Source organism: Peromyscus leucopus, chromosome 13 (assembly GCF_004664715.2).
Source record: "Peromyscus leucopus breed LL Stock chromosome 13, UCI_PerLeu_2.1, whole genome shotgun sequence".
NCBI lineage: Eukaryota > Metazoa > Chordata > Mammalia > Rodentia > Cricetidae > Peromyscus > Peromyscus leucopus.
In genome coordinates, this window is record NC_051074.1 from 6,580,669 (window position 1) to 6,595,677 (window position 15,009).

Consider the following 15,009-nt stretch of genomic DNA (forward strand, 5'->3'; position numbering starts at 1 on the left):
GTGTGCTTCTCACAGACTTTCTGCAGTGAAACGGAGCTGCCGCTGAGATTGTTTTAAATGTTACTGTCTTTTAAATATTTGCCTTTAGTGTGTGTGTGTGTGTGTGTGTGTGCACATGTAAACCCATGCGGCACAGCAGTCTTGCAGAGGTCAGAGGGCAGCTTGCAGAGGTTGATGCTCTCTCTCATAATGTAAGTTCTGTGGACAAAACTCCGGTCTCAGTCTTGACACGAACCCTGACCCTCTGAGCCATCCTCCTGCCTTCCCCATGGGTATACAATTGGAAAGGTAAAACAAGGAGCAAACCTGAAGGCCTCTTTGATATGTCTGTGTGACGTAAATGGGGGTGGGGGGTCTCTCCCCCTAACCCCCCTAATCTATCCAGCCTGTTCTAAACAACATCGGAACATCCCCTTTGCAGTCCTCGGCCCCAGTGTCTCAATTTCAGCTCAGTCCACACGTGGGAGTTGAGGCTGGGGCCTCCCCCTGCCTGCCCTCAGGGGCACCGGTACCCCGTGGACACTGACTTGCTCTCTGTTGCCTCTACAGTACGGGGTGGACGTCATGGCTCGCGACGCCCACGGGAACACGGCACTGGCCTATGCCCGGCAGGCCTCCAGCCAGGAGTGCATCGACGTGCTGCTCCAGTACGGCTGCCCGGATGAGCGCTTCGTGCTCATGGCTACCCCCAACCTGTCCCGGAAGAACAACAGCAGGAACAACAGTGGTGGGAGGGCGCCCAGCATCATCTGAGCTCAGCCAGCCCTGCACCTGGGGTCCCGCGCCCGCCCGCCCGCTCCGGACTGCTCCGGACTGCTCCGGACTGCTCCGGACCGCTCCGGACCGACTGTCGGCACAGCACGTGAGTCCCTCAGTTCCCTCCCTCCTCCTGGTGGTCACCTCCACCCACCTGCCACTCACACACCCCACCCGAAGTCTCCAAACCCGGACATCCTCAAGGGGAGAAGAGGAGGCTGGAGGCCACAGCACTGAACCCTTTCCCCACACTCCGGAAGCAGCGCAGGAGGGACCAGAACCTCGCGGCTCTGAGGATAGCACACGGCGGGGGACCCCTGTTCCGGTGACCGGGAGCACAGGGCGAGGGGTAGCAGCAAGGAGAAGGGGCAGCTTCCCCTAACTGGCAGTTAAGCACATCAGTACATTTCACCTCGACCAAAAGGAGGCTTGGCTTTCACGTCTTCTCGGGGGAGCTTGACGGCATAAATCAGCAGCAAGCACAGTTTGTCAGGTCTGAAGCCCCTATGATGGTAGGTGTCAAATCAGTTGTAGCTAATCTGTCCAGGGAGAATACTGGCTTCATTACACTCGTACAGTCGGGTTCCTCCAGCATTACCGCTGTTTAATAGAACGTGATTAGTCATCACCGGGAAGAAGGCATATTAGCCGAGGAGGTAGTTACACGGCACGCTCCGGTGATTGCCACGATGTGATTGCAGTGCGCTTAGAAGCATCATATTATCCCAGACATGTCTCTCCAGCCCTTGGAGCCCTCCTTTCTAAATTCACTGTCATAATTTAGTATCTGTTTAATTTTTCAGCCCAAAGAGAGGAAATCAGTTGCCGGGTATTATTTGACTGCAATCCTCCTCCCTTGGTGCAAAAACAAAGTGGAAAAAAAATAAATAAATAAGAATAACTTGGAAATTCAAAAAGAAATCATGAATCCAGCTGAAAATAGCTTCTCAAGTATGCTCCAAAACTAAGTAAATATAGAAAATGCTATTTTTTCCCCTAAGAGAGATTTTCTGTCCTTTGACCACAAGGGATACGTCAGGCCTCAGTCACTCCCGATCCACAAGGTCTGAGTTACCCGCGTTTCTGTCGTAGAGAAGATGTGTGAAAATCTATTTGAATAAAAGAAGTTCATAAATATGCATTGATTTTTGTGCAGACAAATAGCACCTCTGTTAATTTATAAATTGAGCTGGATGGGAACTAATAATGTGCAACTAGTTGAGATCAGAGGGTTACAGATCATTGTGCATGGGAAGTGCCCCCCAGCAGTAAACACTTCCATTAATGTGATAAACAGCTTTTTTAAAGGTGCATATCAGAATAAAATGGGGTACAATTTGTTTATTAAAATCAGGAAGGGAAGGGGGGAGGGGAAGGAGCGTCTGAGTCCTCATCCCAAAGCCAGGATTTAGAGCCGAGACCACTCTTCCCAAGCAAAAGTGAGGGGCTGTGGCAAGAAGGGGTGATTTGGGGAACACCAGCCCCATAAAGGCACCCTGTGAGTGGCTGCTGACCGCTCTGGGGCAGCCGGCTCCTGAGAGCCTGTGGACTCTCCGGTCCACCCCGTCTGTTTCTAACAGGATGACTGGTTTGCCATTGTGGGCCACCTTCAGCATGGCGGTCAAGAACACCAAACCGTGACACTATTTAGTTTAAAAAAAAAAATGAGGGAGCAGCCTTGCCCGAGAGCCCTCGTGGCGGCGTGGCGGGGAGAAGGCCAGCACACTGGGGGACAGGACACTGGGCAGAGCCACCCCTGGTACCTGTGGAGAGGCTCCTTGCTCTCATATACTGAACTTTATATTTTGTAAGAGTTTTTCCTCTTCTTTCACTTTTTAAAAAAAAGAATTTAAGTAGATGGGAACAGAAGTAAAGCCTTGCACAGCATTTCTCTGTGGGTAAGTGTCTTGTGGAGACCTCCAGTCTCAACACAGCTGGAACTGACCGGTGTCCAAAAACACGTCACAGGTGCGAAAGCCACAGGTCTGAGACTCCTGAGCTCAGTGCCACAAGCCCTCCATCTGGTTTTTCATCCTGCTCTCCACCACTGTGTTGTTACTCCAAATGTGAATAGAGAAAACAAGCTGTCATTGCCTATTTTTGAAGAATGCATTAGCATCCGACCCTGCAGTCCACATTCGCCTCCACGTAGCCTTTACCATAGACGTCTGTAGAGAACACAGCTAGAGTTTAAAGAGATTCTTAAATTATTTCAGTGTAGTTGATTCCCACTATGGGAGTGCTTTTATCACCGGGGAGCCAACTGCAGGAAGGACGTGGGACCCTTCCTCCAGCTTCTCTTGGGGTGTATATGAGTGTGTACATATTCTTATGTGTTTATAATAGGATATTTTCCCGAATGACTCCTTGTTCCACATCGCCCTCCACTGCCTGAATGCTCAGTTGCTCGCTCTGGTCCCCTCCCTCCCTCCTCCCTGCCTCCCTCCCTGCCTCCCTCCTTCCCTCAGTCACTCGGACATCATCAGCTCTTCCTCAGAACACGGCCCCTGCCCTGCAGTGTGAGCTGGGCTGGCCTGTCCAGGAGGCAGCCCACCTCTCCTAAGCCTGAGTCTTGACAACAGAGAATGGTGAGAGGGGCCTCTAGAGCTTTCTGTGCAGATAAAGGAGAGAGGCGGCCTAGCCTGCGCCTCTATTTCCCCTCCGGATCCGAGTCCTTCCCTCAATGACAAGCTTCTTTCTCTCATTTTCCAGCTGACACCAAGGCAGAGGTCAAACAAGGATGAGGGGTGTGGGGAAGGGAGTTGGGGTTTTTGTGGAAAACTCCGCCACAGTCAGCACTTCCTTCAGCGTGAGACACTTTTTAAGGAGCACGTCAGAAGAAGGTGGTCCGGTGGACTTACTAAAATCAAGACAGGAAGTGGGACAAGTCAGAGAAGCAGGTTAAGGGGAAGGAGCATGGGAACGCTCCTTCCGGATGCAGTGTTAGAGCTGAGACCCCTTCTCCTCCAGGAGCGAGGGCCTCTGGGAAGTGACGGATGTGAGAAGCCCCCTGCAAACCATGCAAGCTTTTGTGCTCCAGGCGAATTTCCTCTCTTGTTGAGACGTAGTCAGCTGGGGGCCGACAGCAAACAGGCCTGCGACTTGTCCATCACCTGTCCTGGGGAGGTGGTCTAGCCTGTGGCTACCTCAGCTGAACTCCTGATGTCCTCCCCAGGCCTGTGAACAGTATCGGGAGGAAAGTGAAGCCCTCCTTACTCTCCCCACTTCTGAGAAAGCCCCCCCCCCAATTTGTCTTGCTTTACAGAGAAGAGCTGAGCACCGCTCTCCTACCATCCCCAAGTGTCACTCAAGCCTGAAATGAGCCTCCTGTCCTCCAGCCTTGTCCCTCTGCTGTTGGCTCATCAAATCTCCTCCCTGCAGCTCCCACGAGGCTGCTGGGACACGCGTGCACACACACACACACACACACACACACACACACACACACACGCGCGCGCGCGCTGTCAGTGCGCTGTTCCCATTAACTTTGAGGATCATAGCACCTCGGGCCCTGGGCTTCACTGCCCCAACTGTCCCCAGAAGAGCATGGTCGGAGCGCTCTGTGGCATCCTCCTGCTCTGTCAAGCCCCACGGTGCTCTTAGTTGCCGAGGTTGCCACCATCCTTCCCTGTATTTAGGCTATTTGATGGCTGAGATGGGCAATCTCCATCGCTCCTGGGGACCCTACAGCACCACAGCGAGGAGGAGGAGGACGAGGAGGAGGAGGAGGAGGAGGAGGAGGAGGAGGCGGCTTGCGATCAGGGCCTCCAAGCTGCCGGGAGCCTGAGGTTTTTGAGAGGCAAGCCCATGCCTTTTGGTGGGCTCTCCTTAGCTCTTCCGTTTCCATCGGTCACACCCTACAAGGTCCCTGAGGCTTTGCCAGAACCACGTCAGGGTTGTATTTATGGCTTTGAAGCAAACAAATTGAAAAGCAGTCAGGGAAGGGATTTACAGAAATGTGACACCGATGAACATCTTTCCTTTAAAAAAAAAAAAACAGTTTATCCCCCACTGCTTCTGTTGGGAAGGCACAGCTGGAGATGATTCCACTCCTGTCACTCACCGGAAGCTGTCAGGGCCACTGGTATCCCGTGCGACCTTCTCTTCCATTGTATCTTTTGGATTCTAAATGGCCCCACCCCTGCCAGGCCTGGCTGGCACACAGCGGACAGATGGACGGACGGACGGACGGACGGGAGAACCACGCGATCCAGCTGTTTGTGTCTGGCCTGTTTGGGGGCCTTCTCTTTTAAAGCACTGAGGTAGCTGGGTTTGGGGCCAAAGCGTAACATTCCTCCTTGAGGGGAGAGAAAGGGAGGGAGGGCCAGGGCCCAGCTCCTCTCTGCAGCCCAGGTCCTCAGGCTTTCATTCCCACCCCTGGAACATCTGTAAGAGAAGCCAGCACCCAGAGTCAGGGCTTATCCTCAGGAGGAAAGAAACCGCCGGCCATCTGGACCTTAATGTTTCAGGACACAGTCTCTCCCTGCTCAGAACTCCTGGCCTGTGGGGCTTCTTCAGATGCTAAGATTTCTGTTGAGTTCCTGTGCCTGCTGCTCTTTAGACATTGGTTTGCACCCTGAGTCAGAGTTGAGAGAGAACATTTCATCGTAGATGATTCTAAACAGCCAACAAAGCTTACGTCCTTCGGTTTTAGCAGACCCAGGTCAGGTGTGTTTCCGTGCCATCCACCCGGTGACCCCCTGCCCCAGGCAATGCGCAGGGAGGCCTGTGGAGAAGCTGCCCCCTTCCCCTCACCCCAAGAGGCCTGTTTTCCTGTAGAAGAGCAGTATTTAGTTTGGGGTTTGCTCCTGTCTGGTGAAGGCGTTCTGAACTGAGGCCTCTTCCGTAGTGAGCCTCGGGTGGGTGTGGCACCCAGCACAGGCTGCCGCTTTGGGTCCCAGCAAGTGGCCTTGGTGAGTGAGAGAGGTCAGCTCAGGGCTTGTCTTTATTTTGCTGGGCACATGGCATCTGCAGGGGACCCCCTGGGGGTCATGAATCAAGCCATAGGATGGACTCTCCTGCCATAGGGGAGGACTGATCTGGAATTCTGTGTGCAGGGAATTACATAGCCTTTGTCTTGTTGTGGGTGAGATGAAGGAACCAAGAGGTGTGAGTGGGTGGGGGGTGGGATTAGGCCCAGAGGAGAGTCCCTTGGCACGCTGCTGCTAGGAACCCTAGGAACCCATCCTAGGATCACATTGTACCCCAATGTCCAGGTTCAGGACTGTAGCCACAGGAGCCCAAATATTCGTGTGGTTGTTAGAGAGGGCTCTCAAATGCTTGCAAAAAGACACACTTAGCAAACTGCTGGGTGGGTCGTGTGGACTAATGGAGGGCATTGAGGAGAAAGACCTATGTAGCCCAGAACAGAACTGTAAACAGCCCTCTATCCATAGCTGAGAGGCTGGCAAGACACCGGACCCACCTGCCTCTTCAGGATGGGCAGAGAAGGGGCCAAGGGTGCTGTGCAGTCCACATGTGGCTTCCAGTACCTGCTCTGGCACGCACATTTTGCTCACCTACCAGGTCCTGAAGTTTTCTTACCCAGGTGGTACTGAGGGTACCCAGGGCAGCCGAGTGGAGACCTGGCTTTTGTGTGACAGGCAGACAAAAGATACTTTCAAAACGTCCCTGTGACCAGAAAAGAAAGACATCTGCACCTTCCTATTGAAAATAACCCTCCTCTTATACCTAAAAACCATCCCTTCCCTTCCCCACATTGTGGGGTTTTTTGTTTGGTGTTTTGTTTTGTTTGGGGGGGGGTGATAGTTTTCTTCTAAAATGTATCAGTTCTCAAGATGAGAACTGGTCCACCAGCCCTGAGAACTGGAAGGGTGTTGAGCTCCAGGAAGGCACAGGAGGTGGCTGGCCCCTACAGTGGCCCGAGGCTGGACCTGCAGAGGACAGAGTCCCCGGCATCCTCTCTTGCCCTCTTCCCATCCTTCCCCCCAGGTCCCCCGAGTCCTCATCTTGCCACAGGAGCATCTTTGCAAAGAGAAAACCCAGGGCAAGGCAGGGTACCAATGGCACATTTCTGGGTGGGAACAAAGAAGGCCACCTCACCTGCCTAGACCCATCTAGAAGGCTGAAGCACAGTGGGGGCTTCTCCGAAGGGGGGGGTCCGTCTGGGGCATTTTGATATTACCTCATTCCATAACTCCATGTTTCCGATGACCGATGGCTTTATTTATGCTGTTTGTCCTGTAATTAAACCATCCACAGACATCCTCTCCGCTCGTCTGTTCATGCGACCTTGTTCGGGTTCAATCTGCTGGTTTGGATTTTCTTGCCTTGGGATTTTGTGTCAGCTGTACAGTATTCTAAGGGGAAAAGCAAAGGAAAAGTGTGTAAAGTAATGGAGAGAGGTGGTTATAGTGTAGAGACCTCTTTCTAATAAAGAAATGAAAATATGTATATACGGCTTCTGTGACGTGTCTTCTTGGTAGCAGTTTGTCACAATTAATTGGTTTCTCACTCCCGGGAAGGTAAATCAGACAAGAGGGGCTTCGATTGCCCGAGGGAAACGTCCTAGAGACAGACCATCCGTATTTGAGGGAACCAGTCCCTCAGCCTGCAGCCAGAGACCCAGAAGTGGGACCCATGAAGCTGGACAGGCGTCTCCTCCATATCTTCCAACACGAGTGGAAAGCCCAAGAGAGTGAGTGGCAGTTCCGGATGCTTTGTGTGTCTCAGTGTTGCCCTGCCCACCCTCCCCACCTGACTGACAGGGCTGCAGTGGACAGCTAGAAGAAAAATCTCGCTCGGACCTGCACTATCAATGTGACTACTGTCAAAAGTATTATTACAGCTTTCTCACACAAAATACATTATATCATCACTCACACATTACAAAAGCAAGAACACCCATCCCGTACACACCCACCCTCTGCACACCTGCCCAGCCCTCAGCACCAGGTTCCAGGTAAGGAATGCCACAGGTGCCTCTGTGAGAATCCTGTCTTTGGACCCTTTCCCACGGCACAATTGAATTGCCTGTGGTACTGGGCTGCCACATGGACCATCCCAGTCATCAGCCTGTGACTCCATTCCTAGGGCAGCGTGTCCTCTGGGAAATAAAGACAGGCTTTCAGGAGGTGCTCCAACACACGCTGGGTTTTTCTCCCATGAGAGATTTACAAAACGGCATGAGTAAACAGACGTTCCCTCTTCCTCACAGATAACCGCCTGGCCTCCCCCAGTCATTTGATACTGTTAGCCGCAGTGTCTAGAATGCTGTTCTCAAGGATGCCTTCCAGATGGAAGCGGAGCACAGTGAAAATCATCGCTCGTGGCTCTGTCTGTACCACTGGTCACTTAGGACCCCACAGAGGGCCAGGGTGTGTGGTTGGTACAGTGGTTGCCATGGTCTCTGCCATCCCATTCTTGTTCAGCCAACATGCACACTCATCCTGTGGTCCAAAGAGTATACTCCTCCAGAGAGGCCTTGCGAGCAGGCGGCACCAGCTCCCCTCCCACCTGTCTGTCCCCAGTGCTCCAAAGTTGTAGGTCCACCTCAGAGAGGTCTCCTACCCAGGAGGACTCAGCTTCTGCAGGGCCCCAGAGGTGGGCTCTGAACCCCCTTTTCAGGACAGTGCTCTGGGAAATACTCTAGGGTCAGAAGCAAAACCCTGTTTAGATACTGAGGCAAGCTTTTTGTTTGTTGTTTTGTTTTGTTCTAGGGATCACATCCTGGGCCTTACCCATGCTAGACAAGTGCCCTGCCACTGAGTCCCAGCCTGGCCTGTCTGTACGTTCAGACCCATGGCCCACAGGGTGTGTGCAGACACTGGAGGACAACTTTGAGAGGTGGTTTTCTCCATCCACCCGGCTGAGGCGGGGTCTCTTGTTTCTTGCCACTAATGCACGAAGATCTGCTCCAGGTTAGCTGAGAGCTTCAGAGCCATCCCCCTGTCTCTGTCTCCCGTCTTACAGGAGCTGGAACTATAGAGGCAGGCCACCACCATCATTTTACCTGGGTTCCTCGTGTCCGGCTTACATAGCAAATGCTTTTACCCTGGCCCACCAGCCACCCACGCAAGGCTCAGGCCCTCGTGCAAACAGTTGTACAAATAGTGAGGGACTTTATGCGGAATGTGAGAGTCCCCCAGCTCTTCCCTCGACCACAGATCCAGGCGACACACACGGTTGTCACTGTGGGTCCAGCCGAGAGCATGCAGAAGAGCTGACTGAATCTACCACTTGGGAATCCTAGGAGAGGACGACCTCTGACCTCTGCATGTGAGGTGCTCATCACTGTGCTCCTTACAAGAAAACTGGACCAACTCTCAGGCCAACATATAAAGGGGGGAATGAGGATGGCACGGTTGGCTGGGGCCTGGGGGCCTGGGATATAGACATAGAGTACTTGCCTAGTGTGAATGAGACCCTGGATTCAACCCCAGTGCCGCCACCACCGCCACACACACCCCCCAAAACACATTAGAGAGAGAGAGACGAGAGAGCTTGGGGCTGAAGATGGAGCTCATTTGGTAGAACGCTTCCTTAACATGCATGAGGCCCTGGGTTTGAACCCCAGGTGTAGGTATCAAGGTCCGGTGATCCCAAGCACTTCAGAGATGGCTGGCAGAGGTGCGAAGTTCAAGGTCATCTTAAGCCACATAACAAGCTTGAAACCAACCTGAGCCACCTGGGAGCCTGCCTCAAAGTGTGTTTATCACTCGAGGGAGTAATATAAATAAAAACGAAGGGCGCAAGGTATGTTTAAGACTGAACTCCGTAAATAACCATTTAATCTATTGGGGGATTCAGAACATTGACGGAGTTCTGAGTATTCTGAATTCCAAGTTCTTTCCTTTATCCTTCTCTCCAAAGGCATTTGAAGAGTTTCAGTGCAGGCCGAAGCTCTTGGCTGCCCCCGCAGTGAGGAAAGCGCTTGGACTGTTTACTAATATACTGTTCACTCATGCTGAGATTGGAGAGCCAATTGGCTAATTGATTATTTTGTTACGGAAACAAATTGATTAGGAATTAGGAGGCATTAGGGTGAGGGGCAAAGCTTAAGCCAAGGGCTGAGGCTCCATCTGACCTCCACAGCAGCCTCAGCATGTGGCCAGAACCATCCAGAACCATGGGCCTGCCAGGGACCTCCTCAATCCCTGGACCTGGATCCAAGTGCATGGACACGTTTCCCTGCTCCCAGTTCCTCGGCTCCCACAGGGCCCCAGGCTGGCTCTGAATGTTCCGCCCTGGCCACCCTTGCCCCTCACAGCTTGGCTGCAGAGCTATTCTCTCTTGTCCTGAGCATCTAACCTGGTTTCTCCTTACTGGAAACTCCTTCATGGTTCCGTCCCAAAGTCTTAACGCCACAAGCTCCATCACCTCCGCACAGCCTCCTCCTCCTCTCCCTGCCCCTTGCTTGGCTGTCCTTGGCCGGCCCTCCCACACCCTGGGTCTGCGGCTCAGGACCCTCTGCCCACCATTTCTCCTACCCTGGAAGGCCCCACCTGCCAGCCAGTGCCTTACCTTGAGGGGGTCTCAGATAAAATGGCTCTTCCTCAAAGGTGACACTTAGTGACCTGACCTCCACGGAGCTCTGGAACCTGCCACTGCAAGCCCTCACGAGGTCTCAAGTCCTCTGTGGCACCTCCTGTCAGCTCCCAGGAAGCCAGTCTGTCAGGGCCATCCTGGGAGCCAGGGCCCAGCCCGTGTTTCCACGTGGGCACAGGAAGGAGAGGCAAACACAGCCTCTGGCCCCCTTGCAACATGCGCATGGTGAGCGTCCAGTTACAGAAACCCTTCCGTGTAGGTCAGTTCAGGAAACCAACCTCAAGTGTGGCTGCGGCAGGGCTGAGAAGGAAACCGGTCCAGAGGCAGCCCTTCAAGATGATGCTGAGAGCCATCTGCCCCGCACTGGGGAGAGTCCTCCTGTGGTTCTCACTACCCTCCTCCCCCGTGACCCTCAGCACCTCAGCCCAGCTTCAACCATGGGGAGCCCCCAGCACCGAGACACCATTGTTGATATACAAGACTCTGGGGTCTCACCTGCCCATCTACATGGGTGTCTGCCCCCCCCCAGGGTCCCACTGCCCTACCCCCACCCCCAGCCTGCCCTGTCCGGTGTGTCCTGTGGCCTCACAGATCACTGCACAGTTGCCTCTGGACGAAAGCTTCCCGGTCTGAACCAACAAGAACAGAAAGAGTTACACCCAGCCCGCTGTCTCCAGCACGTTCCAAGCAGCGGCTAAGCCACAATTTATCACCGCGAAAGTCCGGTAAGGCGCCTAATTGGCCCATAAATGTGGTCCAGTAACCGCACCTGACACCCAAAGACACTGCAGGCAATTAGCACTTATTTATTTGCATATGGTATTGACCGATCTTGGCAACTAGCTCGCAAGATCTGTTGAATTTAAACGCTGGAGGGAGAAAGAAAACCCTCATTTACTACATGAGAGAGGAACCGCCATCATACATACATACAGGGTGCACACATACATACAGGGTGCACACATACATGCAAGTGTGCACACATACATACAGGGTGCACACATACAAGTGTGCACACATACATACAGGGTGCACACATACATACAGGGTGCACACATACAAGTGTGCACACATACATACAGGGTGCACACATACATACAATGTGCACACATACATACAGGGTGCACACATACATACAAGTGTGCACACATACATACAGGGTGCACACATATACAAGTTCTGGAACGCTCTGCAGATGGGATGAGGAGTATGGTCTGAGAGGCAGCTTGTCAAGGCCAAGATGTTGTATTTTCCCAGCCCACGTCACACACAGGCTGCCATCCGGGCTACCCTGTGTTCTCTGCTACTTCTGCAGCCCGAGGACAGACTGGCCATTGCTGGGGCCTGTGCAGTCAGGAGATGGGAGGGCCCTGCTCACAAATCAAGCCCCCGGCTTCCTTGGGCAGTCCCAAGAATGTTTTAACTTTTATTTACATTCTATTTATATATTCTATGTATAAGGATGGGTGTGGAGGTACATCCCACCATGTGGGCACCAGAACTCAAACTCAGTTTGTTGGTTTTGGGGACAAGAACCAGTAATCTTCTTTGCTGCCTCAGGGGGCCCTTGAAAATGTCTAAGTCAAAAAAAAAAAAAAAAAAAAAGCCGGGCGGTGGTGGCGCACGCCTTTAATCCCAGCACTCGGGAGGCAGAGCCAGGCGGATCGCTGTGAGTTCGAGGCCAGCCTGGGCTACCAAGTGAGCTCCAGGAAAGGCGCAAAGCTACACAGAGAAACCCTGTCTCGAAAAACCAAAAAAAAAAAAAAAAAAGAAAATGTCTAAGTCAAGCCGGGCGGTAGTGGTGCACGCCTTTAATCCCAGCACTTGGGAGGCAGAGCCAGGTGGATCTCTGTGAGTTCGAGGCCAGCCTGGGCTGCCAAGTGAGTTCCAGGAGAGGCACAAAGCTACACAGAGAAACCCTGTCTCGAAAAACCAAAAAAAAAAAAAGAAAGAAGAAAGAAAAAGAAAAAATGTCTAAGTCTGTGGAGGAACTGGAAGATAGAATATCTATCCAAGAACACCCAAAGGTGCCTGTGGTCATTTGAATGTAATGGCCCTCATAGGCTCACAGGGTCTGGCACTATTAGGAGGTGTGGCTTTGCTGGAGGAGGTGTGGCCTTGTTGGAGGAAGTGTGTCACTGTGAGGGCAGGCTTTGAGGTCTCCTATACTGAGGCTTCTCCCAGTAACACAGTCCACTTCCTGTTGCCTTCTGATCAAGATATAGCCAGCACCATGTCTGCCTATACACCACCATGCTCTCTGCCATGATGGTAATGGACTGAACCTCTGAAACTGTAAGCAAGTCACCCCAATTAAATGTTTTCCTTATAAGAGTTGCTGTGCTCATGGTGTCTCTTCACAGCAATAGAAACCCTAACTAAGACAATGCCATATCTGCATTGCTAATGTTTTAACATACTAGAAAGCTCTCTTTGTCTTTTCATTCTCTCTCTCTCTCTCCCTCTCCCTCTCCCTCTCCCACCCCCATGATGATGAGTAACAGAGAAAAAAGAGGGACGGGAGATGGCTAAGCTGTTAAGAGCACTGGCTGCTCTTCCAGAGGACCTTGGTTCAGTTCTCAGCACTCACGCAGCAGCTCACAACCATATGAAACTCTTGTTCAAGGGAGAATCTGATGCCCTCTTCTGGCCTCCGTGGGCACTGCATACATGTGCACAGACACACATGCAGACACTCAAATAAAAAAAATTAATCTTTTTAAAAGCCCATTCTGCGACACTGAAATGCAAATGACCAACTTTTCTCCCTTAATAAATAACTAAACTTTAGGATTTTCTCCCTAGTGACACCCCAGAATTTCCACTGTGACACCATCTGTGGTCAGTGTGCAAGCTGCTTCAGTTGTCAGAATAATGCCCTTTCACGGCTGATTTCCCCTTGTCCAGGAGCTAATCCATAGCCACAGTGAGCCCTAAACTGTCATCATTACCTAATCTTTAAACGTAACACAAGCAACTCTTTAAAACTTATTATTGGGCTGGAGAGATGGCTCAGAGGTTAAGAGCACCGACTGCTCCTCCTGAGGTCCTGAGTTCAAGTCCCAGCAACCACATGGTGGCTCACAACCATCTGTAATGAGATCTGGCACCCTCTTCTGTATACATAATAAATAAATAAATAAATAAATAAATAAATAAATAAATCTTAAAAATAAATCTTAAAAAAAATAAAACATGCATGTTTCTTGTAGGTATACACAGCAAGGCCAGAAGAGGGCGCCAGTTCCCCCAGAACCGGAGTAACAGATGGTTGTGAGCCCTCTGATGGGTGCTGGATCTAAACCCAGATCTTCTCCAAGAGCAGCAAGTGCCCTTACCACTGAGCCATCTCTCTGGCCCCCACAGGCAACTCTCCACATGAAAAGTGACAACAGAGCTAACTGAACACTCACCTGCAGGGACCAGGTTCTGATTTGTGCAATGGTTCTCCCAAAAGCAGTCTGGAGTATATTGATTCCTCACTCGCTCTTCTTCTGGGCTTTCTGCCTTGTTCTTATCAGGGTCTAAACTCAGGTGGTAGTCACCCTTTCCATGTCGTGATGTGCTGTGAGCTTTGTTCCAGGCTCCCGTTTCATCTTAACCTGCTAGTGTTTCTTTAAGATCTACTTTATTTTGTAAGTTGTGTGTGTGCACATGCATGCATGTGCATGAAGAGGCCAGAAGAGGGCGACATCCCCTGAAGCTGGAGATGTGACTAGCCTGTTGGAAACTGAATTCCAGTTCTGCAAGAGCAGTGTATTCTCTTAGCTGCTGAGCCATCTCTCCGGCCACCTTTATTTTTCAATCCACCCTCTTTCTTACCCTGTGCCCTCAAAGCAGTCAGTCTTCTCTCTCTCTCTCTCTCTCTCTCTCTCTCTCTCTCTCTCTCTCTCTCTTTCTCCTTTCTTTTTTTCTTTCCTTCCATTAGTGGGGTTTGAACACAGGACTTTGTTCATGCTAAGTTCTTCTATTGAACTACAACTTGTGCTTAATAGGTCTCTGCCTATCTGGCTCTTGCCTTCGTTGCCAAGCCTAAAACGTTCTTCTTTGCCAAGATTATGCAAAGTCAATTTCTCTAGGGCACTCCATCGTTTCAGGGTACTTTATTACAGCTTTCAGTCCTTGTCCATTTATTTTTTTCTAAATAGATAATTACCAAAAGAACACTAAGTAGGGTCTTGGTTACTTTTCTATTGCTGTCATAAGACACCGTGCCCAAGGCAACTTATAAAAGAAAGTGTCTAATTTGGGGCTCACAGTTCCAGAGGGTCAGAGTTCATGACCATAATGATGGCAAGTATGGCAGCAGGCAGGCAGGCAGGCAGGCCGGCCCTGGGGCAGTAGCTTCCATCTTGAGACAACAACCATGAGGCAGAGGTGCACTAACTGGGAACGGTGGGGGTCTTTAGACACCTCCGAGCCCAGTGACACACCTCTCCCAACAAGGTCACACCTCCTAATCCTTCCCAAACAGTCTGGCCAACTGGGCATCAGATATTTCAATATCTGAGCCTATGACAGGCATTTTCATTCATACTGGAAGTATTTTTCTTTCTTTTTAAAGCTCGTGTATTTATGTGTATGGATGTTTTGACTACATGTAGGTTGTCTGCATACTACATGTGTGCCTGGTGCCCACAGTGGCCAGAAGAGGGCATCAGATCCCCCGGTGAGCAACTACACGGACGCTGAGAACCAAATGCAGATCGTTTGTAAAAGCAGCCAGTTGACCATCATCCATTCCCT

General features: G+C 51.4%; 1 protein-coding gene across 8 annotated transcripts in view; it reads left to right on the forward strand.

The window, feature by feature from the left end:
• Agap1 (ArfGAP with GTPase domain, ankyrin repeat and PH domain 1) overlaps positions 1-7,170 on the forward strand; it is a 461,561-nt gene extending 454,391 nt beyond the window's left edge. For all 8 annotated transcript variants that reach the window (XM_028880390.2, XM_028880391.2, XM_028880392.2 and 5 more), the window contains one exon: positions 550-7,170. In XM_028880390.2, the coding sequence (XP_028736223.1) occupies positions 550-753 (204 nt within the window). In that variant the 3' untranslated portion in view covers positions 754-7,170. The remainder of the gene's footprint in view (positions 1-549) is intronic.
• The last annotated feature ends 7,839 nt before the right edge of the window (positions 7,171-15,009 follow it).